Genomic DNA, 25,001 nt, shown 5'->3' with positions numbered 1-25,001 from the left:
AGGAACTCAGAATATAATTAAGGGAAGAAAACTAATACAATAGTTTTAGGTTAGTCAAATAAATAAATAGGTTTTTGAACACTTTGGGGATCATAACATGCATGTTGCGAGTCTTAAAAGCAAACCCAGTAAATAAATGGTTAATATTCACTGCGGTTTAAGTACATTTTCCAAACTACGTTTCCAAGGATTACCATCACATTTAGAGAGCTTGTTCCAGGAAGGTTCAAATATTATAAGGTGACTCACATAACGTTTTAACATTTTATTCCCAATTGTTATTAGGGTTGACAGCAAACAAGCAATTAAGTGTATCATGACAGTCAGGATGCTTCTACGAAATTGTACTCTACTCTAATTAGTATCAGCATTGTTATTGCAATTCATTGTCTAAAAATGGCTTGTGTTTCAAGTTCTGAGAGTTGACTCATAATTAATAAAAAAAATCTTTGAAAATGAAGTTAATTTAATGTTTTAAAAAGTTACTTATTTGATCAATTCACAGTATGAGCAGGGAACAAAAGGTGAATCTTCCAGTGAAGTATAAAAATAAATTAAATAGTTTTTCTTCTCGCTGGAGACATTTAAAGCCCTCCTCTGCACCACCACCCAGGCATGAGAATTATTAGTTCAATATGTTTCACACATCACAAGCATGGAAATAAAACCCTGTGAATATTAAAATATGCCAACCTGACAGCAAGTGAACTGCAAACAGCTCAGAGCTTCAAATAAAAGCACTTCAAAGAAAATCACGTCATGTAAATAAAAGTGTCAAACCAAAGTGAATGCTTCTTCCACACAATGCCTTAAACTTTGAACACACAAAGCATGTTAATCACACCGTCACGCTGGTTTAGTGTCCTCATGCTGCACGGCCTGGTTTACCCGTCACGACAGTCTGCTGCTGGTGCGTTACGATCTGGGAGGTCCTCTGCTCGGTGACACTGAAGCCCAGGTTCTGGAACACTCCTTGGCTCTCGGCCCACGACTGCTGGAAGTTTCTCAGCAGTTCCTCGGTGGACGCCTCTGGGGGCACGGAGACCGTCTCGCCTCTCACCACATCGGCGTAGGACGGGGGGTTACCGCGGGTCACGGACTCCTCGCTCGTTGTCCCGCCTGTAATGTTCCCGAAGACGTCGACGGTGCAGAATTGCTCGGCGACCGTCGTCGTTTCCGAGTGACCCGCCGGCTCAGAAGGGGCGGACTCAGATTCTCTTCTTTCTATTTGTTCTCTGAGGTCTCGTGCCGCCTGAGAACCGAGCTCTCCCGTCTCAAACACATTCTTTATCGCCTTGACGTTGAATGTGGGGATTTCGTCCGATTTTGCCGGCTCATCCGCCGCGTCCTCCGTATCGCTCCCCAGCCTCTCCGTGATGACAATAGGCTCTTTTCTGTTGTAGACCTTTGGTTGGGGGGATTCAAATCTGTTGACCAGCTTAGACAGATCGACTCTTGGGAGATCCTGTTTCAGGAGTTCTATATTCCCGCCCTCGGCCCCTTCCTCGGCCTCAGCTCCCAGACGTTCAGGGATATCAATGGGATCCTTACGCATGTACGTTTTGCTCACCTCCGCCTTATGCGCCTCCTCAAAGAAAGACTTCTTATCTCTGACAGTCATCATGGAGTCCCCCATTTCTCCAACTTCCATCAACCCTTGCTCATCTCTCTCTACGGGAGTCTCCCAGTCGCTAAGAGAGGACGACAGCTCTCTTTCAGCTGCAATACACTCTGGCACCGGCATGGGAGGTGGTGGGGTGACGCCGCGAGAAAGCATGGAGGTGGTATCCCTCAGTTTCACCAGCTTCTCTGCGCGGCTCATCGTTGGCGACGGCGTGGCCCTAAAGGGGGATGTGGGCGTGAAGGACTTGCGAAGGGGAGGCGGGGGAGTCCCGACTGACCTGTAGGGTGGAGGAGACGGGGTCACTCTGAGGGGCGAGTCGATCCTCCTCGACTCAATGCTTATAAAAGTGGGTGATGGACTTCGGATGCTGGCTAACGGGGAGGACACCCTCTGATCCTCACTTATCTCCTGGTGCACTTTTCTCTCTTGGATTGACTTTTTCTCCTCCACCAGCTTCCTTTCACTCTTGGACGAGCCGATACTGATCTTTGAAATCTTAGTTGTTGCTCCGCCGAAAACTTTTTTGTCAGGTTTTGGAGGCACTGTTGGCGGCGCTGACGGTTCTTCTCTCTCTTCTCTCTCTTCTTTGTCTTTCACCTGCTTTTCCACGGTTGTCACGGTTTCCTCAAAAGTTGTGAGCTTTGTTTGAAAAATATTCTTCACATACACCATCATCTCTTTCAGCTTTTTCTTACTTTGCCGTTTAGTAATTTCGCTTAAATTCTTTTTCTCATCCGCGCCCATGGCCCAGTCAGGGACTTCGTTTATAATCATCCTGACAGCGTTGGAGTCTATTTTGCTTGGTGTGCCTTCCAGCTCTTTTATTTGAGCGAGCAGCTTTTGCATTACATTGCATTTCTCCAAATCTGTGACTTCTTCTGAAGGAGCCTCCTCTTTATGGGTCATTTTCCCTATAGCCTGTGCAGACACATTCTTAGGCAAACCTTTTGACTTCACTGCATTTATCTGCATTTGGCTTGTTTCTGCTGCTTGTACATTTATTTGTTTTTGAACCTGAACGACATCTTGCTTCTGCAGGCGTTGCTGCACCACCCTCTCAGTCACAACCACCTCCTCGCGTCTCTGAAAGCTCTCTGCCTTCATGCTCTGCTGGCTGTGGGAGACGGATGCATGGCCTTGTCCCTGATGAGCTGCTGCAGATTCGATCTTAGCCATCTTGGGCATTAAAACGGTAACCGATGGTGACAGCTGTACTCCAGCCTCATTCCTTTGCATCTCTTTCCCCTTTTTCACTTGAACCTCCACTTGAACTTTCTCCATAGCTGGGGTCACATGACTTTTCTTCTCAATTACTTTCATTTCTGTTTTCATCTCAGTTTTTGCAGACGTCACCTGCTCGCTCTTCTGACTCACTTTTGTTTCACTTTTCTGTGAAACACTACTTTTCTCTTGCTGTAAATGCACTTCACTTTTCATTGCGCCGTCCAACTTTTCCTCTTTCTTCTCTTTTGGCATCTTGAAAGTTTTCACCTTGAAACTTGGGGTTACCTTTGGGATCTTCGTGGGATGAGAGGGACTCATTTTCCCCTCCAGTGTCAGAGGCGCATTAATATTCTTTACATCTTCAGCTTTCAAAGTGACCGCACTCTGGCTTTGTAGATTAGCATTTTCATGGACATCACTTTGTGTGGCAGTGATAGACCTGGAGCTGGATGTCTTAATACACTGCTGCTGCTCCATGACAGAAGAAGTGACCACCTTTGAGCATGACTGGATTTCAATATTTGAGGCCTCGCGATTAGACTGGGAAACGACGGTCTGATTCTTAGGTGCGGTTTGGCTCTTTTTAATGACTTCAGTTGAGGAAAGCATTTTTTCTGAGGAGTGCTCACTGGCAACATGCTTTTTATCTACGGACACACTTGAAGATCCTGTAGCTGATTTCTTATTTACCACTGAGATCAAGGGTTTGCTCAAAGGGATCTGGGAAAGGGTTTTCTTGGGGGGCGGTATTCCTTCTTTGAAAAGAGCCTTAGCTTCTTCGCCCTTTGCGGCTTCCGTTGCCACTTCTGAGTCTGCTTTCTGTGCTGCGGGAGGCTCGGGACTACTGGCAGCAAAGGAGGGCAGATTAATTGGTGGGGACGTGGGAGTTGTGACAGTACTCCTCATGGACTCTTCTTTCTCCAACTGTAGGCGGTACCTTTCCTCTGCGAGCATGAGAGGGGTTTTAAATTTGCGAGCAAAAGGTCTAGATTTGGGGGGTTCGGGAGTTGGAGGCAGTTTAATAGGAGGGACAAACACTCTTTTAGGCGGCTGTGGACTCTCTTTTGGTTTCATAGCTGGGGTGCTTGGTATTTTTGTTGGTGACATTGCTTTTGACTCAGACTGAATCTGTTTGCTTATTTCAATTTGTTTGGTTTCCTTTTTCACTTCTTGAACTTCTTCTTTACGCTCTATTGAGACTATTTCTGCTTGCTCAGGACGGAGCTGAGGTGGGGGTGGGGGTGGGGGTGGTGTAGGAGTGGGCTGCTTTTTCTGCCATTTAGGTTTAACTTGTACCGGTAGCTTCAGTGTTTCTGGTCGCTTGGGCAATTTGAATAAAGGCTTGCCGATGGGTTTCCCCAGCTTGGCAGGGGGAGACTGGGGCAATGCATTAAGCTCTTGCTGAGAGGGAGGTGGAGGGAGAAAATCTTGCGGAGGAGGCGGAGGAAGAGGGAAAAAGTCAAGCTCAGACTTGCCGTCCATGGGAGGCGGAGGTGGAGGTGGAGGAGGTGGGAGGTCGCTGTCCTGCCTCATGATAGAAGGGGGGGAGGCAGGGCTCTCCAGCACTGGGGATGGAGGAGGAGGGAGGGAGAGCTCTGACTCTGAGGGTGGAGGCGGGGAAGAGGGAGGAGGGGGGAAGTGAATCTCCGGCTTGGCCTTCTTTATGACACTTTTCCCTTTCATGTCCAGGTTACGGTATTCACCCTTTATATTTTTCACGCTGTGTTTTTGTGTGATTTCCTTTTTCTCAGTTTGCTTTTGAGACATCTGCTCGGACACATTTTGCTTATGCATGACAGTCTTCTCCGTCACTGTAGTCTGCACCTGTTTGATCGTCTTTGTTTCACATACTTGCTTGTTTGAAAGGTTGCTCTGTGATGTGCTATGCACCTCTTTCATCACGCTCACATCGACTGCTTTCGCTTCCGTTTGATCATTATTAGTCATTTGTTTATGCTTTATCATAATAGGCTTGGGAGCTTGTATTTTCTGTGGGGGCAGCGCTTTGTGCTTCTGTTCTTTCATGCTCTTGTGTTGAGAGGCCCCAGTAGTATTGTCTGTTTTGGCTATAGTAACAGAGTGTTCCTCTTGGGTTATTACCTGCGTTTGCAACGATTTGCTTTCGCTCTGCCTCTGTGTGTGCTTCTGTGACTCACTGCTCTGAGAGAGATTTTTCTCAGCGGGGGCTGGATTGACTGCCACACTCTCACTCTTGGCTTCATGGAAGCATTCATGCTCCGCTTGCTTTACAGTTAATGGATTTTTCACGGGCACTTTTGCTTTCTTGTGGGAACGCTTGGGATTTGAATATTGTTTTCTTTGCATTAGATTCTTTATTGCACCTTGAACGTCGCCTTTTAATACTTCCTCTTTTTCCACCAGTGTTGAATCTTGTCCTTCGTAGAGACATTTTATAGATGTTTTTACATCTCCTTCAATACTTCCCCTGCGCTGCATTTTAGGAGAAGTCGTTGGCTCTAGAAAGTGCTGGATGGTGGCTCTAACATCCCCTTGTTCGCTCACTTGATGCTGGTAAGTCTTTTTCTCGCTTGTTGCTACATGTAAACTTTGCATGGCCATTTGGATGTCTCCTTTGAGGATTTCCTCTTTTTCCACCTCTTTTACAGCTTGCTTCGCCTCCTCTAGGGACTTCAGGGTTCCTTTGATATCACCTGGCACCAGATCTTCCACAGTCACTCCCGTATTGGTGGTTGCAGACTTCTCCAGTGACTCGAGGGCACCTTTGATGTCTCCCCTGACAATTTCAGGCTTTTCCATTCCTTTGTTTTGATGCTGCGACTCTTCCAGAGACCTTAGAGTAGTAGGTATGTCTCCCTTCACCACCTCCTCTTTGTCGATGACCACTTTCTGATTGATGGCATGGGTCAGTGAACTCAGGGCTGCTGTAAGGTCACCTTTAACAATATCCCTTTTCTCCAGGTTCTTGTAGGTGACAGCAGGCTCTGTCATAAAGACTTTAACATTGCTGTGAACGTCACCAGGAAGTATGTCTTGCTGTGCCACGGTGCGACCGATCTCCTGCTGATTCTTCCGCAGCAAGATTTTGGTCTCTCGAACGTCCCCACCGATGATATTCTCCTTTTCCACTATTTCCTTGACTGTTTCATCCGTTTTGCTCTGAAGCTGCTTCAGGTAATCCAAGGCTCCCGACTCAATGCATGTGGAGTAAAAGCTGACATTTCCCCTCTCCGTGTCTCCGACCCGTATCTTTCTGGACTCTTCGGCTCCTGAGCTGGAGAGAAGACGATGAAGGGTTTTGCTTACGTTCCCATGAATGATATCCTCTTTCTCCGCGCTAGACCTCTCCCCTTTATTCAAAAGGGAATAAATAGTCATCCTCACGTCTCCTTTCTCATCCTCTTGAATCAGAATGCCATGCTTGGAGGAGCCTTCATTCTTGAGCAGATTGTTTACGGCCTCTTGAATGTCGCCGCGGATAATTTCCTCTTTCTCCACATTGATTCCCCTTTCCTGGGTGAGTAGCTGCTTCACTGTGGTGTTAATATTCCCCCGCTCCTCGCTGTCAATAGTTATCCCCCTCTCAGTGATCTCCCTACGGTTCAGGAGGTTCATCATTATGCTACTCATATCCCCTCTGATAATCTCTTCCCTTTGGATCTGGGGAGCTTCCTGGTTCATGAGTTTAAACTTTGCCATGCGGATATCGCCGATCTCATCTGCCTCGATAAGAACGCCCTGTGAGTCAACCATTTTCTGACTGTAAAGCTCCTCAAGTGTCTCTTTGACGCTTTTACCTATGATTTCTGTCTTTTCCGTGCTGCTCTCGTTGAAGTCATTGAAGGGAGTTGATTCAAATAGCCATGTAGTGGTCTTCACATCGGCCTGTGGGATTTCTTCCTTGGAGACGACGAGCTCTGTTCCGTCAGTCTGTTTGATACTGTCAAGAGGCTGCTTCTCAAAGAGCCACACAGACTGTGTGACATCCCCCTTCATGACTTCCTCTTTTGTCACTCTCTCCATGCCATCGTACTCTGCGCCTTCACCGTGGATCTCATCCATAGTGCGCGTTTCAAACATCCACGTGGCAGATCTGACATCGCCTTTTTGGATTTCGCTCACACTTACTGTTCTGATGTACTTCTGGGACATCTCATCAGTCTCAAACCGCTGCTTATTTGTCCTTACATCACCGCCTTGGATATCTTCAACAGTTTTTGACCTGGTTTTTATGTCTTCTGCAATTTCATCTAGGGGTTGCGTTTCAAACCTCCACCTCGCAGAGCTAACGTCTCCTTTGTTGATGCCTTCTTCAGTCACCGATTTAATAACATAGACCTGCTCTGAATCTCTAATTGAATCCAGAGGCTTTGTCTCAAACTGCCATCGAGCTCCCACCACATCTCCTTTAATGATCTCCTCCTTGGTGACTGTAGTTACTTCATGATAATGGCCCTCTTTGTCACAGATGGCGTACAGCGGCTGAGTTTCAAACATCATGGTGTAATTTTTCACATCCCCCCTCTCTTCTTTATCTCTAAAGATACTGGCGAGTTTAGAAATATCAGTCTCAGAGGACTCCTCTTTAATTTCATCCAGAGAATATGTCTCAAAAATAAAGCGACTTTTACCAACGTCACCCCCCTGAACGTCAGTCACAGTGCGACTTTCCTTCGTCTCTGTGGAATCGTCACGTATGGCATCGATTGGCTGATTCTCAAACATATAGGTGCAGTTGACGACGTTCCCCGCCTGGATGTCCTCGGCCTGCTGCGTTTTCATCCTCTGCATTGTTTCCCCAGAAGTGGAGCTCATTATGTCAGAAGAGCGATTCTCAAAGATGTACTTCATCCTGGAAACATCCCCCGAGTCGATGTCGATCTTCGTGACCCTCCTGAAAGAACTGTCCTCACCTGTGATGTTTTCCAGGTTCTCAGTTTCAAAGAGGAAGCGAGCCAGTCTGACGTCCTTTCCTTGCACATCCTCTTGATTCACAGTGCAGGTCTTCAGAATGGTCTCAGACTCTGTGTGATCACGTATGTTGTCAAGTGTCTGGGTCTCAAAGAGCCAAGTGCATGTTTTGACGTCTCCTTTTTGAACTTCTTCGACATCCGCCTCACTCTTCTCCGTTTTTTCATACAGGACATCCATCGGTTGAGTCTCAAATAGCCACCTGCAGGTCTTAACGTCCCCTTTCTCTATTTCAATTTCTTCCTTTGTTTTTTGTTCTTCGTCTTCAAAATGGTTGGAGCTTTTAATGGCATCAAGCGCTTGAGTTTCAAACAACCACTTCGCTGTTTTGACATCCCCTGACTGGACTTCCTGCTTTGATATACCTTTGATGATCTGAAACTTATTGAGGCTTTCATCAAACTCGTCAATGGGACGTGTTTCAAACATCCATCTGCAGCTGCGCACATCTCCTTTCACAATCTCCTCCCGCCTCACCGTCTTTACCTCGTGATAATGACCAAAGCTGTCTTGCATAGCATACATAGGGGTGGATTCAAAAAGAACTCTGTTGGATTTGACGGATCCACTTGTGACACCTTCAACTTGAATTCTCTGTGTTCCTTCACACTTACTTAAATCCATACTTTCAAACCTTTCTTTATAGTTTGTCACATCTCCTATTTCGAGAGCTTCAACGTTCACAGTTCTTGTAATCTCCCTCTTCTCCTCTCTTATATTCTCCAGGGGCTGGCTCTCAAAGACCCACTTTTGATGCCTCACATCTCCCTTTTCCTCTTCAGATGCAACCATTTTCTTGAGTTTTCCCACATCCAGCAGTTCCTTCAGATTTTCGATGGGTACTGTCTCAAACAGATGTGTGGCTGTTCGGACATCTCCTCCTACAATCTCCTCTGCAGCTAAAGGTCTAGCATTAGCATTGTCTTTCAGAGTGTCCATAGACTGAGTCTCGAAAACCAGACAGTGCTTCCTGACATCTGCACCAATGATGTCTTCCTTTTGCATCCTGGAACTCTCCCATTCCTCATCCTTAATGGTGTCGAGGGTCTTTGTCTCAAAAAGCCATCGACCTTTGTTCACACCGCCTTGGACGTTGTCCTCCATGGATATGCCACAAATGAGCTTCACCATTGCAGGGTCTTTGCTAATCATATCGAGAGGCTGGGTTTCAAACATCCAGCGGGATGTCTTGACGTCTCCTTTCGCAGTCTCCTCCCTGCGGATTGTGGTGATCTCCAACATCTCTCCTGAATCCCCCCTAATGACACACATGGGCTGGGTCTCGAACATGCGAGTGGTTGTCTTCACATCGCCTTTGATTTCTTCCAGCTCAGACTTCAGGTTAAGGAAGTTGGTCTCCTCAATGGTTTCTGTTTTGCCCATTGAATCCAGATGCTGGGTCTCAAAGAGATATCTAGCAGTTTTCACATCCCCGCCGGTAATGCTCTTGGTGGCGACAATATCGGTCTCCTGCTCGTCTTCTTGGTAAATCTTATTCAGATAATCCAGTGGCTGCGTCTCAAAAAGCCAGGTAGCAGTGCGGACATCTCCTCTTGCGAGATCAGTCAATTTTTGCAACTGCTCAGCTGATTCAGTACCTTCTATCCCGAGAGCATCCATGGGCTTAGTCTCAAACATCCAAGCTGTGTGTCTGACATCTTTGCCCGCAATGATTTCCTGCTGGGCGATATTCCTCACCTCGTCCTCATCCAGGTTGTCATCTTTGATCTCATCGAGAGCCTTGTTTTCAAACATCCAGCGCCTGGACTGCACTTCCCCTTTAAGGACCTCATCCCACTCCACGGACTCTCTGTCGGAGCTCGAACCCCTGCTCGAGTCGTTGCCGTCATTTTCAAACAAATAGCACGCCTGCTGGACTTCTCCCACCAGTTCCTCGCTTTCAAAGTCCTTCTTTTCCGCTTCCGTGAGCTCCAGCAAGAAGTCCTCCTCCAGGTTCTTGCGTACGTCTGGATTCATGTGCTTGTAGATGCGCTTTAGTTCAGCCTTACTCTTGTGTTTAAAGTACTGCTCCTTAGACACACTGTGCTTCTGTTGGGAGGCAGACTCTTGATGTTGGGAAGAGACGTACTCAGGGGTTTCCTGATACAGGTGCAAGGGTGGTGGAGGGAAGTGATCTGGCATCTCATAATTCATTGCAGAGGCAGAAGCTACTGATGAGGCAGAGGCCGTCTTTACGGAGGAGGCAGAGGCAGACGCTACTGATGAGGCAGAGGCCATCTTTACGGAGGAGGACGTGTCATAGCTTGTCTTGGTTGAGGCTTTGGAAGACTGATTAACTGGGGTCCATTGAAATTGGTTGAAATCCACATCAACCTGCGATTGGTAAGTGATTATTGTTAAGGAGAGAGGGAAAGTAAAAAAAGTTTTGAAGTCAGGAAATGGAGATATTTGTATAGTTAAGATAAGGACAGCTTTGAAGTACAGAGAAGGAAGAATAGAAAAGGAAGTATCAGCTTTCAATTTAAAATGATAATCATGTTGTTTGCAGCTGAGTCAAATGTATATGCCAAATCTAGAAACACCAAAAAACAAATCTTATTTGGATGTAAATGAACAAGACACACTCCCAGTCTGTCAAACCCAGACATCTCCAGTTGTGTGTGTTCCTAAAATCATTTTCCTTTCAGACTGTAATGGGACTCCTTGTTTTAGTCTCAGTTTTCCTTTTATCACTGTGAAAAAGAGAACATCCAGTCGTTGCCTGTGTAATGACATGAGGTCTTTTATCCACTCCAATTATTCGCCATCAACTCATTGCATGGCCATTTTGTGTTGATGATTTCACCATGTGTCCTGGTCTTTATAGAGATACCTCCCTGCGACGAAGCCAAAGGACTATATATTTAGATAAACAGACTGCATCATTACCTTAATTTCCTTGGCTGGTGCGGCTCCCTCAATCGTCTTTTCATACTGCTGCTTCAAAGCCTGAGTGGAAACCTTTGGTGGGTCCTCGCCGCCGACGAGCATAACTGAATTAGACACAAGAAGAAGGCTGCCTCATTAAGTCATTCGCAGTGAGCAGGCTCAGAGGGATTTGGAAGAGAAATAAATCATTTCATTAAAACCTGAGTAGTTTTCATTTTCCAAAACCAGGCAGCGGTGATTGCCCAATTTCCACTTTCCAATATTTTACATTCCTGACTATGCCCTGATTAGATTTACTGCTATGCACCACAAAGAAAATCATCTGCACTCCAACTCATTTTCATAGCTCATCCCTTATTCAGCTGGAGAGGGAACAATCATTAATATAAAGGACACAAGCAGTGATGAAAACATACTAATTACAATATCAAATCCATGAGAGGAATAACCTGTTTCATTGTAATGGTTCCCGTAACTGGCAGCCACATTGTTCTGGTGGACTCTGTCGTCATGTATCACCTGTGGAAAAAAGATAAATAGTTAGTTAGTATATTACCAAATGCCCTGTAGCTTCAATCAGGGACAAGTTGAAGCCGTAGCATGAGGCTAGTAACCAAAGAAGTGTTTACTGAGCAGAACAGGAAGTACCTCTTGTTGACTGTGAAAGTGGCTTGTAGCGGGAACGACCTCTCTGGCACTGCTTCTCACCGTCACTTCTGAGGAGCTTGACACCTCCTGTCAAACAGAGAGAAAGTGATGACTCCCTGTACATGACACACACAGACAGACTGCCTGCAAGTAATTAATTGTTGGATCCCAAAATGTTGTCCCATAACAAACTAGTTTAAATTCCAATAAAGGACGATTTTAGTCTTGGAGAGGAAAAAGGAATAGATTCCCCAAAAAACGACTTCTGCCTGCAAGTGAGATTCATGCATTTTGTATGAGATGAAAGAGAAGTATAATATTTTAAACGTGTATCCACTGCTGTTAACATGAAAGATACATGGAGGCTCGAGGTGCTCTGTACTCCTGAAACCACTTATGTCAGAATAATAATATCCTTCCTGATGTACAACCGGTTGTAACACCAGAGCTCGGATAGAACACCTGCGAGGAAGATTCGAGCGGAGAGTGGTTTGCTGTTAGCAGAGAAGCAACGACTCGATCAAAGAGACACTTCCCCCTCACGAAGCATTCTGTAATTCTAGCATTCAGCAAGGTCCTTGTGCGCTCGATGAATCCACTCTGCTTCCCGCCTGAATGAGCAGAACTGACCTCACTTCACTGAGACCGGGGCCGCTAACGTGTTCTGGCATTTCCCTCACGCACTCCATGACACCTCACATATTCGAGCAAAGTTCAAGGTGCCCTCTTTGATTTGACCTACAAGACGGCGCTCGCAGACACAGCAGCCAAGTGTTCCCAATAAAGGGCTGCAGCAGAATGTGAATCACACAGTGGCATTTAATACGTTTCACACTTTGCGGAGAGCTGGGGAACAGACAGGACACAGAGAGGTACTTTGTCTTCATGATTCTGCTGAATTTAAATCATGGTTAGAGACAATGGGTCCCCGGGTACAGCCATGCAAAAGACCCCTCTAGTTAAATACATAGGAGCAACATGTTAAGGTTATTTAGCCTCTAGTTATTTCTTTGTAGTCATTTGCTTCTCTTGTTAGCCATTTGGGTCTCTTTTTAGATGTTGAGTCGTTTTGTAGATTCGTGCTTCAAATAGTAGCAAGAAAAAAATCAGCTTCAATCTAATATCCTCACTCTTTCCAATAAAGAATGTGTCGCATATGTGATGATATTATTTATCACACCTCAATGAAACACTTTGACTGTGGCTCCATCCTTACCTGCACAGATCTCTGCTCGTAGTGGAACTGGGCGACGCTGGACTGAGAAGATGAGGAGGCGAACTCCTGGCTCTCAAACTGTTTCTTCACACTGGCCAGACCCCCCGGCAGCGAACAGGCCTCGGACTCATCCATCACCTATCAGGAGAAAACAGATCACATTAAAACACACCTACAAATCCATCCGTATACATGTGTTGGATTAAACATGCTGTTACACGACATTAGATGAGATTCAAGAGATTGGATTTGACCCAAGTGAACCATACTCTACCCCCATTGATTGTGAATATGTTATACATTACCTTATGCTAATGTGAAAGTGAACGCATTATGCTAATGCTATGAAAAGCATTAGCAGTGTTGGAGGTCTTTTAAACGTGTCGTGAATGCTGTAATGGTAAAAGCAAAACAGTGGAGGGACATGGTTCCTTTAGAATCCTGGAGGAGGTGTGAAAGGGGATGTGTTAACATGTAGATTTAACAATACTGAGAGACAAGATAGAAGCCAAACTGACATCTTTGTGATCTTTCTCAAGCTGAAAAGAATTAAAACATTCAATTCAAGTAATTTTTTGTGTTTATTTCTGGGAATTTGAAGATATAAAGAAAGATGGCAATTGTAATGGTTTTTCTTTGTCTGCAGCACAGAGTGAAACCTCAATAGAACATTCAGTTTCTCAGATTAGTCAGGTTAGTGGCACAAAAGAGCCTTTCAATACTTTGTATTGAGCTATAGAAGGAATTATATTTTTCAAACTGGAAAGAACATAAGCCTGTTTTTTTATTTTTGCAAAGACGCATTCCACGCCTCATCAGTATGGAGTCCTCACTCTGCTATATCGAGAATGCACACTGACTATTTGATACAATAATCTCCTTTTGGGATTGTCAATTACTTTTCCAATAAAACATTTATATGTAGAGCTCTGCATATATAGCTTCTTGGAAACTGCAATTTAAAAAGAAGCTTTCTGTGTGTGTGTGTGTGTGTGTGTGTGTGTGTGTGTGTGTGTGTGTGTGTGTGTGTGTGTGTGTGTGTGTGTGTGTGTGTTAATGTGGAACACACACCCACACTTGCCACCTTTCCTTTTAATGCAACTGAGGGCTCCAATGCAATTTGCAAGTTATTGCAGAGTCGTTCAGGTCAGTGACATTTCATGGCAGGGCACTGTGTTATCAATATTTTAATACTGCTGGGTACAATAGCTGAATAATATAACATGAAGCCAACATCTCTCGTTTAAAATGACCGTCGTACACATTATGGTCAGTGGGTTGGTAAAGTCTTCTAAACCTGCATTTTTTCTAATAGCCAGCAGGGGGCATCTTGTTGCTAAGAGAAGTCTGATTGTATAGAAGTCTATAAGAAAATAACCCTAACACTTTCCTGCTGAGTTTACGGTCTCAATCTCTAGTTTTAGGTCTTATCTATTACAGCCTGATGTTCATTTTGCAAGACATGGATGCATTAAGAGAAAAGTAGACGATAAACAAGGGTATATTTTGTAGGGTGTGGTTACTTTGACAGGTTGCTATCAAGGCTGGTTTGTGTGTTGTCTGTGTTTCTGTCTTTTTTGTTATAAAGTGAATCGTTACAATTTGATTTCCTATTCAGCTGGACTTAGCTCCATCCTCTTGGAGGCCTCTGGATGGATAACAAGTAGAGAAATGTGTTGGAGACAGGGCTTCTGGATGATAAAGTGGTCAGACTGACTAGTGTCCATCAAGGCTCCTGCTATCTTTACACACCTTGTCACATTTGTGGACATGCAGACAACAGCTGCAGAGGTGAAAACAAACCCCCCCCTCCCCCCGCCCTGCTGCCCGGACACACAGACGCACAGACATCCACATTCAGCTGTCAGGAGTCACCTCATGGGGGTCAGGGAGGTCAGCTATCTATGGTGCTAATTCATTATCAATACAAACATTTCATATACTTCATTTGAAAATGATATTATCAGATTCATCTGCAGATGAGTCGTTTTGTCTATAAAATTTCAGAAAACTGTGAAAGGTTATGGAAAGGACTTTAAATGTCTTGTTTGTCAGTCTAAAACCCAAAGTCATTGAATTTATTATGATATTAAACAGAGAAAAGCAGGAAGTCTCATTATTTCAGAGGCTGAAAACAGCTTTTTTGGACAATTATTTATCAATATTGATTAGTTGACTCATCTCTGCTACTCTATATGTCACACATACATTTAGACCATACAAATCAGGATTACTAAATGAAACAATTAAAATAGTAGCCATCATTTTCTTCATAGTTATTGAAGAAAAACTTTGGCTATTCAGCACTTCTGTACAATGAGTGCAGCATGCATGTGTTCCCTCGTCATGTACAAAGCGCCCAGAAGGTGGCAGGTCGTCCTCTTCAAACCCTCCCAGTGTGGCCTCATGAGTGACATGCTGAACATGAATTATTAACCTCTAACAGACCAACAGATAGAAGGATACACACTGCATTCAACAAGTGTGTCGAGCTTTTTACCTTTAAACTGTACAACGCAATGTGACATTGGAGCTGCAGAGTATACATTTAGAGCTGGCGATATTCTCTCTCTGTATCCGACAAAGCCCTGCTCGGATTTAACACCTGCTTTCTCATTACACTCTGGACAGTTTCCCCTGTCACAGTGTTGAGTCAGCAGCGATAAATCAGGTGCCGCAGATTTGTTCACAGTTCCTCCTCCCGAATAGGAACAAACACTCTCAGCTGCTTTTAATCCGCCTGCACTAAACCTCCCTTTGGTGTTTTAGTAAATAAGGAACAAGCTGTACGCGTAGAGGGAACGACGTTCTCTCAGCTAAAGCTTTTTTTTGTTTCAGATACCGAGCTGACTTACTGCAGTGGCCTTGGCTGACTAACTGCTCACGCGTTTGAATTATTGGGTTCATAAAGTGCATGCAGGCTCTTCAAAGCTGCTGAGGCTTTTCTGTTCTCGGTAATGACTAATGAGTCAGGGATAGTCAGACACATTTTTGTGTTTAATTAAAGTGTGGAGGCCTGCCGACGAGCTGGCTGTGTGAACACATCTGAATATGCTGCAAAACACACTTTTTCTCTCCACAGATGCATTAAAACGACTGACACGGTGATTAATGCTTTCTATAAGTGTGTTTGTGTGTGTTTGTAGCATTCCCCGCCTGAATGTTGCCAGTGCATATACCTAATATAATAATCATTAAGTAAGTATGATTTACTCAACTCTTTTAGCAGTGGTTCATATAAACATTCATGTAATCCTTTTGACATTTCATATTGGAATGATATAAATAAAAGTTTACTGTTGGGTATTTATAGTTGCTTTTTCATTAGATAATGATGTATGATGGTCTCATAAAATGTGTTTGGGATTTATGAGGTGATACTTTTCTAATGGCGTTTTAAGGCCAGCCGTGAAAGAACTACTCAGACTCAAAAGAACATTATAAAAATCTAAAATAATATCATGTATTAAAAATGAAACTGTAGTAAAAGTTCAGAGGGATTATTAGCAGAATTTGTTCAAAGTATCAAAAGTCTCTACTGGGACATGTCTCCATGCTTTAATGCTCAAAAAGCTCTTTATTTGTCTCATACTGCCTGTGCTTCAGCCCCTCTTTTCACCCTCTGTCTGAAACCAGAGCCCAGTCTGCTCTGATTGGTTAGCAGGCCAGCTCTGTTCCGATTGGTCAACCGCTTAGAGATGTCATAAAACATCTCTGAAACAACCGCAAAAGGTTTTGCTAGGCTTATTTATCTTAGTTACTTTTTTTTGTTTGTTGTTATACTAATTTCGGTCACAAGAGGCTGAAGTGAGCCATTACCCCATTCAGTGAATTGTCTTTAATCATTTTTCACCTGCAAGAAAGATCAACCTGGAAAACATTTTGTTCCTACTGACTCGCCTCTAAAGGCTTCCTTATTTTTTTCAATGCCAAAACCAGATAAGGTTTTGGCGTTGTCTAAACGTGTGTTGAGAACCAAACGATGTATCATGCGGACACAGCAGCCCTATAAGAAATGACATGTTACATTATTCCCACTGGCTCCTGTTCACACCCCCAAGGTTTAGTTTTCCCACCCAGTGCTGAGCCTTATGACACTTTGACAGATAATGCTGCCATCGAGCAGATCCCTGTGGCACTGAGTAGCCTTCAAGCAAGACAGTGTTCAGTGACAGCTCATTTAAGCTTTAGGGGGAAATGGATGGTCATACACATCAGCAGCTATACTGTCAGTTTAACAATTACATCGAAACGTGCCTGTGTGTCCTTACGAGCATCTCTCCTTTCACCCATGTGGAAGTATCGTCTTACCGCTGCAGAGGAGGAGCTGCTGGTTTCTTTCTTGGACACGGCCGCCTGATACATGGCCAGACGCTCCTTCACCGACACCGACTCGCCCTCCTGCTCTTCCTCAGGACGTCCGGGTCTACCTGCAGCTGCACAAACACAAAGAAATAACCGTTATCTTAGCAACAAATCATCACACAAGTAGAGGAATTAAACCAGATGCAGTGGTGTCTAAAATACGAAAAACAAATTGACCTTTTTTTAACCTCCCTGTGTATGAAAAGACATCTGCATAGTTGTAGATACTGTAAAGGGGCCAGAGGCAAACAATCAATAACGAATGTGGACACGAAACTGAAATGAAACCCTCATCAATCTCGAAGCTCTGCTGAACGATACTTCATATCGCTCCGCACATCCCCAAGGATAGCCAATTAAAGAAGACCACTGATTTCACATTTGACTTTCCTTCGCTACAAAGCATCATTAGGCAACAGAGAAGACTCCATTAAGGCTCAGCGTACACCCACACTGGACCTTTTCGCTCTTGGCATGTTCTCTTTCTCTGGGAAGCAACACCGTGGGATGGTAGAAGACCCTAAGTAGAAATGATTCTCTCTCTTATTATTTGCTCACGCTGCAACCTTTTGACATTTTGACACCTCCGCCTTGTTGTGTATTTCTACTAGATGATTACAGATTTGCTTCACATGTATTTACTAGTTTAAGCTCCACTCCAAGTAGAGGTCAGAGTGAATTATACTTGATGACTGATTGTAGAGTCTTAAAGCAGCTGCTTTTTGAATCCATTAGGCTCCAGTGAAGGTCTTCTTTCTGCTGTGGCGTTATGGAGCTTAGTAACAGTTACAATGCTGAGCGGTGTAGTACATACTGTTCATGCTTGGCGTTACAAGGCCAGCTATCTAAACACTTCTCTTAGCTCACTTATAGTATGTCTATGACTACACCGGCTTAATATACTATCAAAAATATCAATCAACTTCAACTAGTTAAGCCGATTTCTAGCCAAGTACTGCTGTTGCCTAAGATCTTTGTTTCAATCACCATGTCAAACGGCGTTTGTCTCACACTTTTGCAGGTAGGTGCCTTTTGGTCAGTCTGAAGTATTAATTAGATTATAATGATAACAACTAAGAACAGCCATTTTGTTGGTTGATAATGTTCAAAATGGAAATGTTTCAATAACTCGTAACTGAATGAAATCATGTACAATCCTGAAAATAAAATATCAAAAAAGCACACAAGTGCAGAGGAAATAGGACGGCACTAAGGGAACAATTGTAAGCAGAACATTAACAGTGTTAAGTGTTAGCGGTAAGCTCCCCAGATACAGTTGTTTACCTACTAGTCCTGCAAATAGCAAGTTCTAGAACAATGCACAGGTGACTTTAATTGTGCCCTTACTGGTGTGACCTTAATGCAGACGAGTCAAGAATGACTCCTCATGTCACCAATTTTAGCTTTCTGCTACGTGCGGCATGTTGGTGTAACCAATAACCTGTCCGAAATAGGCTTCCCGAGACATCCGAAAATAAGCAGGGGTGCTGCGTGGTAACTTATTACTGGCTCGATGACAGAAACACAAGGATAATGCCCTCATTTATCACCGGAGACAAATGATCACGTCACGGTCCGGCGCTGTCAGAGAGGCAGAGACGGAGAGAGCGGTGACAACAGCTCTGGATATCTCTGGCTTCTGACATGGGAATGCCTTATGCAAAGCTGCCATAGCATGGACGTGAGGTAACTTGGGCTCTCTGAGGGGAGCTGGGGTGGGGGGGGGCTGCCTGGACAGAAAAATATCCCGGGCCTTTTTATAACCCGGCTTTGTCTGCAGCGTCATGTTCCCTTCTGAGAGCGGAAGTGCGTGGTAGAAAACAAAAATGGAAGCGCTTCTAATGAGATATTTTCTAAGTCACCTTCTCTCAATGCTGCCTCTAATGAGTACTGGCACCATCAGATGTAAAATAAGCATCACTAAAAGCTTTCAAACACTGGCTCTGTTTACAGTGTGCTATTGATATCAGAAGAACTCTTTCACAGGCTTACACTTATAACCTTCTCTGCTTTTGACAGAGAACTATTTACCTCCACACTCAATAAAACTCTGCTTCTCAGGATATTAGCTTTTTATCTTTTAAATGGCACAGCGGCAGCACAAGTGATAGCACCGGGCGGGGGGTAATGGAAGAGGGGAGAGTCAACAGGGGAGGCCATGCTGCTGCCGCCATGCACGACTCACTGGCTATATTGAGCCGAGCCTGGAGCTATTGACCCCCCTGTCACTGCGTCGGCTGCCTGCACTAAAGCGATCAGAGGTGAGGTGTTACACCGCCAGAAGAAAGGGTTTGACGTTGTGTCCAGGAAATAGAGAAAACGAGAGTCATTTCAAAGTATATGATTGCAATAGCATGGCTCCGCAGCTCAGAGCTGAATCATGGCCCGTAGATCTGTGTGGAGCAGAGGCCGTCCCCTAATCACAGAGGTGTCGCCCCCTCCTCACAACGAGAGCCTTAAGCAACCCAATTTTCGGTTTAGTACTTTCTGACCAAAGCTTTTTGGCTGGCGAGGTTTGAAAGGAGAGCCAAATCGAGCTACACTAATTGAAATGTCAGCCGCGGAGGGCGATTTCTTCCTCACCGAAAAAGGGAAGAAGAAAAAGAAAAACACAGCCGCAATAATTGAGCTGTCAAATATATCAAAATAAGTTCTTTACATAGAGGCTGGATCGCCCTACGGTTCTTCCTTATGCTAGGCTAAGCACTTTGTCTACCATTTGCTAAGCCTTCAGAATATTCCAGATCAGATTGCTGCCGGTGATGTCTGGTGGAAGGAAACAGGAAGGGCCCATGCATGTTTTATGACAGTGCACAAATCCTAGAGGAATCCTTGAAACAAACTGAAATATCATGTCTCCAGCACCTCATGTTCACTTAATTCCCATTTTACACCAAAGATTGCTCATGTCTGCGCTGCCTGGGCACATCAAACCAATTCATTATCAGCTAAAATGTCATCTACTATTCCCAATTTGTCTTCTTCCACTTTGGCGCTTGGGTGGAAAATCCTTTTAAAAGAGCTATGCAGGCAGTGATGTTGAAGCCTTGTAATACTGATAGTCTGCAAACATTGCTTACCTTCTTTAACCGTGTAGATTGCTCTGTAAATCACACAACAATAGAATCCAACAGAATACAAAAGGGTGTTGAATCTCCAGAAAATGTAATAGGCTTAGTCGCCCAGCGTTAAACCGACAAACACAGCAGATCCTGAGAGACGGAGAGGCTTGGAGACCAGCTCCAGCAGGGTGCTCTACAGTGCAATGAGGCCCAGGCGTCCAGCAACAGCTGATTTTATTTTAGAAGTCCCCATGGTTAAAAAAATAGGAGTGACTTGGGGGAAGGTGGATGTGGGTTGGCCTTTTTTTAGTATTGAGTATCGAGGTACCCAACATGCCCTTAACCTTATGTCACAGGAGTCTTATGGACACAGATGCCTCACACTGTGAGCTGGAAAACGGAAACTTAGTACATCCTCTATTTGACATTTAATAGAACTGCTTGTTAGCATGGGACATATGGGAGTATTTCATGATTCACAGGGGGAGATTCACACATTGCTTCACAGACATTGGGAAAGTCCCTACATTATATCACCAAATATTAGGAGGAAGTTATTATTATTTTGTTTTTATTTGTGAAAGCAAGGCTAGCTGTCTCCCTGTGCTCCACATCTTTATGCTAAGCTAAGCTAAGTAAAACCAGCTAACAGCTAGCTTCGTATTTAGCATGTCAATCTTCTCAAGTATCTCCAAATAGTAAAACACAGCATGTTTTCTCATACTGTTCCTTTGATAGCTGGTAATAAAATATACTTATTTTAGCACTATACGCTACATATCCTGCCTCTCTATGTAAAATATTGATTATTGATTCATGAGCTCAGCTTCATTTATGATGCGTTGCTATGTCAGCTTCATCTGAAATATTCCTTTATCCAGAGAAACACCTTGATAGTATAGCTCTTAATCTTCAATGTGTTAAAAACCTGTCGTTGTATAAGTCTGAGAGACATGCTCACGATGTCCCTCTTAAATTATATATTGCCTGTGAAAGCGGCTCAACTTTTTTTTTGATGTGGTAAATGATTCAGAACATTCTGCCAAGAGGAGTTGAGTGTACCTTACCGTTCGTCCTTCGAAAAACCCACCGTGTGCACTGTATGCCTTCTATCAAGATGTGCTTTTTCAATTACATCTCAAATGGACCGTAATGGACTGCAACCGAGGGAAAAGTGGGGATTCAGAGAAATGCAAGCCGTGCATAGGGACCTACTTGAGCAAGAAACCTTGAATTAAGATAACCAGTTTGGAGAAAATAGAAAATATTTCCTTTCTTTCTGCCTGTTTTTTCACCTTGGATGTATGTTGCCCTAAAGCAATGATAAAGGTCCTCTTACAAACCAGTGACCTTATGTTCATTCTATTTCAACCTACCTCTTCTTTGACATTACAAGAGAAAATCTAGTTTATATAACCCTGCAGGTAAAATGTATGTCTATCCTCTCCGTATTATTTGCTGTGATAATGACGGTTTATATGAAACACGAGCCCGCCCGAGCACATGGACGAGAGGAAAGCGTGGTTATCAGGCTTGTAGAGAAGCTGCTCTCTGCTGATAATCCCACTGAAATTGCACATGGATTTCCTGTTCCTAAAGCGGAAAATATTCATACTCCTGTGGAATACCTAATGAACGAGCCTGAGAATATGCCAAAAATCCATTAGTGAGTACATATTCATGTGAGTTTCAAACTCAAATAACTTTCAGAAATTACAAAGTGCTGATTACTCTCTTTACTTTATTAGAGTAAATTGCCAATAAAAAGATTTACTGTTCCGTGTTATTACAATGTCTGGGTTGGGTAGGAATGCGCTAATCAATGCTAATGACTAACAAGGTATTTAACTTTGTGAGAACAACATTTCAAAACTTTTCCAATCCCTAACAATTCTTTTCTGGCCTTGTATTGATACGATACATAATTTACAATAATGAAAGGAGATTTAAACTCTAAAAAGGAGAACCAGTTAAGAAACACAATACAAACAGGGAAACAACCTCTCACAGAAGAGGACTTCCCCTTCGATGGCTGGGTGAACAATCAATGTGTAACTTATTGAGCTTTAGATCGTGGATTTTAAAACTTTGGAAAGATCATTGAATACTAAAATGTTAAACCCTTACTTTAAAGTAAGACTATTGGACCTCTGCTAACCACTGCGCCATTTAGTCTCCTAAAAAACAAGTCTACAATCCCAGCAGGAGAAACAAAGATAACCTTGTTGTTATCAGTACATTTTCGATTTTAGGAAACATTGCCAGGTATATGTGGTGACCTTTTCAATAAAGCACTTAGTTCTGCAACCTACCTAACAATGCTTGCCTTAGCTGTTATAAAATCACTGTGACTAACAGCCTCTCGTGTCTATTTATTTAAATAACAATTGCTTGGGTAAACAGTGCAGTCACAGTTAAGGTGGAAACAAAGATATTGATAGTGCAATCATGCTAAAAGGATTAGATTAAAAAGGACTTATTTGCTCATTTAGATCTACAAGTTTCAATGTCAAGGATTTCAGATAGTATCACAATCCGTGCTAAAGCTCTAAAGTGAGAAGATATTGTTTTGTCTGTATCAGCCTAACAACAACACACAACATTGTCAAACTTCAATTTCCAAATCCCACACATCAATCATATCTTACGAGCTAATTTGTGTCCACTAATAGCAGCTAAGAGGATCAAAACTGAAACTGACATGACGGAAATCTTTGTTTTTTCTTAGGATAATATAACAAAGACATAATCATTTGGCTGGGAGGAAATTAATTAAAACAAAAACAAAAAACGTCTTTTGGCAAAGCCAGCTCCAATTGGCAGCATTTGCAACAAAAGATCTGTTGCCGTGTGTCTGACAAGTCTAATCAGCCACAGACTCATATACAAATATACACACACAACTTTTAAAGAGGCATTCCTATTTAACTCCGCTGTAGTGCGTTCCAAAAATCCAGCCGCGGTTACACAGCGGTGATTCTGGTGTAATATGAGGAAAAAAGTCAACAAGGATGCAGCATGGAGATTTAGAGGTGAGCTTTGCATCTGTTTAAAGAGCAGTTATTTAAACATTGCGGCTTTGCGGGGGAACATCTCCTGTAGCCCCCTTTGTCATTTGACCTGGCGGATTGCGCGCTGCCGTCAATGACATCTTGTCAGCAGAGACCAAAGCCGTCGCTCAGTCAGGACAACAGGATTGTCAAGAAGCGCCAATTTCAGACACGGCACGGAGATTTAGAGACTCGCAGAGCGGCCCGAAAGCCTGACTGATCTCAGGTAGAGATGGAGAGGCTCTCAGTCATCGTGTGACAATATATCGTATGCATGGTTGAGCATATGAGTGTGTGCGTGGAAATATTTGTGTTTAACCTCGATACCACTTTGAGGGCTGTCAACACATGCGTAGATTCTCCCCCTCTACAATCATCACCCCTTGTTTTTCCTTTTTTTCCATTTGCATGACATGCGTGACATTGCATGACACTTGTGTTGCCAATGCAGGAAATGAAAGACAAAGGAAAGAGACAACAAGGGGAGTAAGAAAGTCACAATTGGGATTTTAAGTTTTAATAATTGTACAGAATTTGTGTTGTACTTTTTCTGAGGGGGATTTATCCCAATTTTTGAATGGTTCAATAATTAGCATCATACTGTGATACCTGCGAGGCCAAAGTGTTCGGGCTTACTCCCCTTGGTTTGTTTGTGGTTGTCAGCCAGTTAAACAAAAAGGAGTGTACCTTGCACTGTAAGCTCCATCTGTGAGTACACCGCTATCAGTGGAGAACGAACTGGAGGTAGCCACCGCAGTATCACAGTAATGGAAGCACAGTATCTAGCGAGCCCCCAGCTTCCCATTTAAAAAGCTGCCAGGGAGGGGAAAGCCTTATCTGGCAACAAACTATCTAGTTTTCAAAAAGCTGCTTTCTGCCCAATGTTTATCTCGCAGAGAACAAATGGTACAACACATTGCATTATCCGAGAGGCAGCCTCGGGTGTTTAGTTTGACGGAATAGTGTAACCCTGATGCAATCAGAAAGCTGCTTGTCATATGTTATAATCCTTCCGATGTTGCATCACAGAAACTTTTGAACTCTGTTTTAAAAAATGAAAGAGTACTCACAAAGAGTGGTGTCCTTAGGTGAGGCCATGGTGTGATCCGGTGATGGTTGAGCCTGTGTGACACAACCGGGTGACACTCTTTTGGACGAGGAGGTGCTTGTCACTTCCTGGTTGAGAGAAAGATAAAGAGCTATCAGGGAAAACGCCTGTGTTTTCTCAACATGTAGATGGAGAGGTGACGCCAAGGGTCATCCAAACCAGCTGGCTGTAACCCACACACACCCTAGACACTCATGTACTAACATGGTTACACATGCTACTACACATACCTTAAGTATGAAAAATGATACAGTCAAGTGACATTCAAGCTGTGGATTCCAGCAAAACGTTGTTGCTGTCGCCTGAGCTACACACACACACGCCCACACACACACACATCTGTGAGTGTAAAGAGAGACGACCTTGAGCACAATGTGAGCAGCAGGCATTGACTGGAAAGTTAGAGCAAACAGCACGTGGTGGTTGAAAATTAATAGAGCCACTCTAGCAGTAACTAATGCGTGTTTTCACTGGCTTCTATTGATAAAAGCTACAACATTGGCTAATCGCATGTCCTCGGTGCATACAGGCTGGCTGTTCCCTTGGAAGCGTTTTGTCAGCAGGTGCAACACGCCCATTCAGTTGCAAATCATCCCTGCAGGGAACAAACACACCTGTGTCTGTAAGTGTGCGTGTGCACAGGCGTGTGTGTGTCTTTGCAAATGTGAGGGTGAGTGTTTCATTTGCAAATCAAATGTACTCCCAGTAGCGTTTTTTTTAACAGTGCCTTGCTGGGCTTCAACGCGGAGTGACAACAAACTCGCAACATGGCTTAACCACACACACACACACACACACACACACACACACACACACACACACACACACACACACACACACACACACACACGACGACGACGACACG

At 43.8% G+C, this 25,001-nt stretch overlaps 1 protein-coding gene across 2 annotated transcripts in view; it reads right to left on the bottom strand.

Moving 5' to 3' along the window:
- Positions 1 to 25,001, bottom strand: part of xirp2a (xin actin binding repeat containing 2a) — a 42,563-nt gene that overhangs the window by 463 nt on the left and 17,099 nt on the right. The window contains exons 2-8 of one of the 2 annotated variants that reach the window (XM_010781405.1): positions 24,099 to 24,204; positions 16,863 to 16,987; positions 12,552 to 12,689; positions 11,336 to 11,422; positions 11,137 to 11,206; positions 10,688 to 10,791; positions 889 to 10,132 (exon numbers count right to left, since the gene is read on the bottom strand). In XM_010781405.1, coding sequence (XP_010779707.1) covers positions 889 to 10,132; positions 10,688 to 10,791; positions 11,137 to 11,206; positions 11,336 to 11,422; positions 12,552 to 12,689; positions 16,863 to 16,987; positions 24,099 to 24,204 — 9,874 coding nt within the window. Of the gene's footprint in view, positions 1 to 888; positions 10,133 to 10,687; positions 10,792 to 11,136; positions 11,207 to 11,335; positions 11,423 to 12,551; positions 12,690 to 16,862; positions 16,988 to 19,996; positions 20,165 to 24,098; positions 24,205 to 25,001 lie in introns of those variants that run through there. The other variant, XM_010781411.1, reaches the window with a different exon arrangement.

Source organism: Notothenia coriiceps, unplaced genomic scaffold (genome assembly GCF_000735185.1).
Source record: "Notothenia coriiceps isolate Sejong01 unplaced genomic scaffold, NC01 NC01_scaffold00000492, whole genome shotgun sequence".
In the NCBI taxonomy this organism is placed as follows: Eukaryota; Metazoa; Chordata; class Actinopteri; order Perciformes; family Nototheniidae; genus Notothenia; species Notothenia coriiceps.
This window is presented reverse-complemented; position numbering and strand designations above follow the sequence as displayed.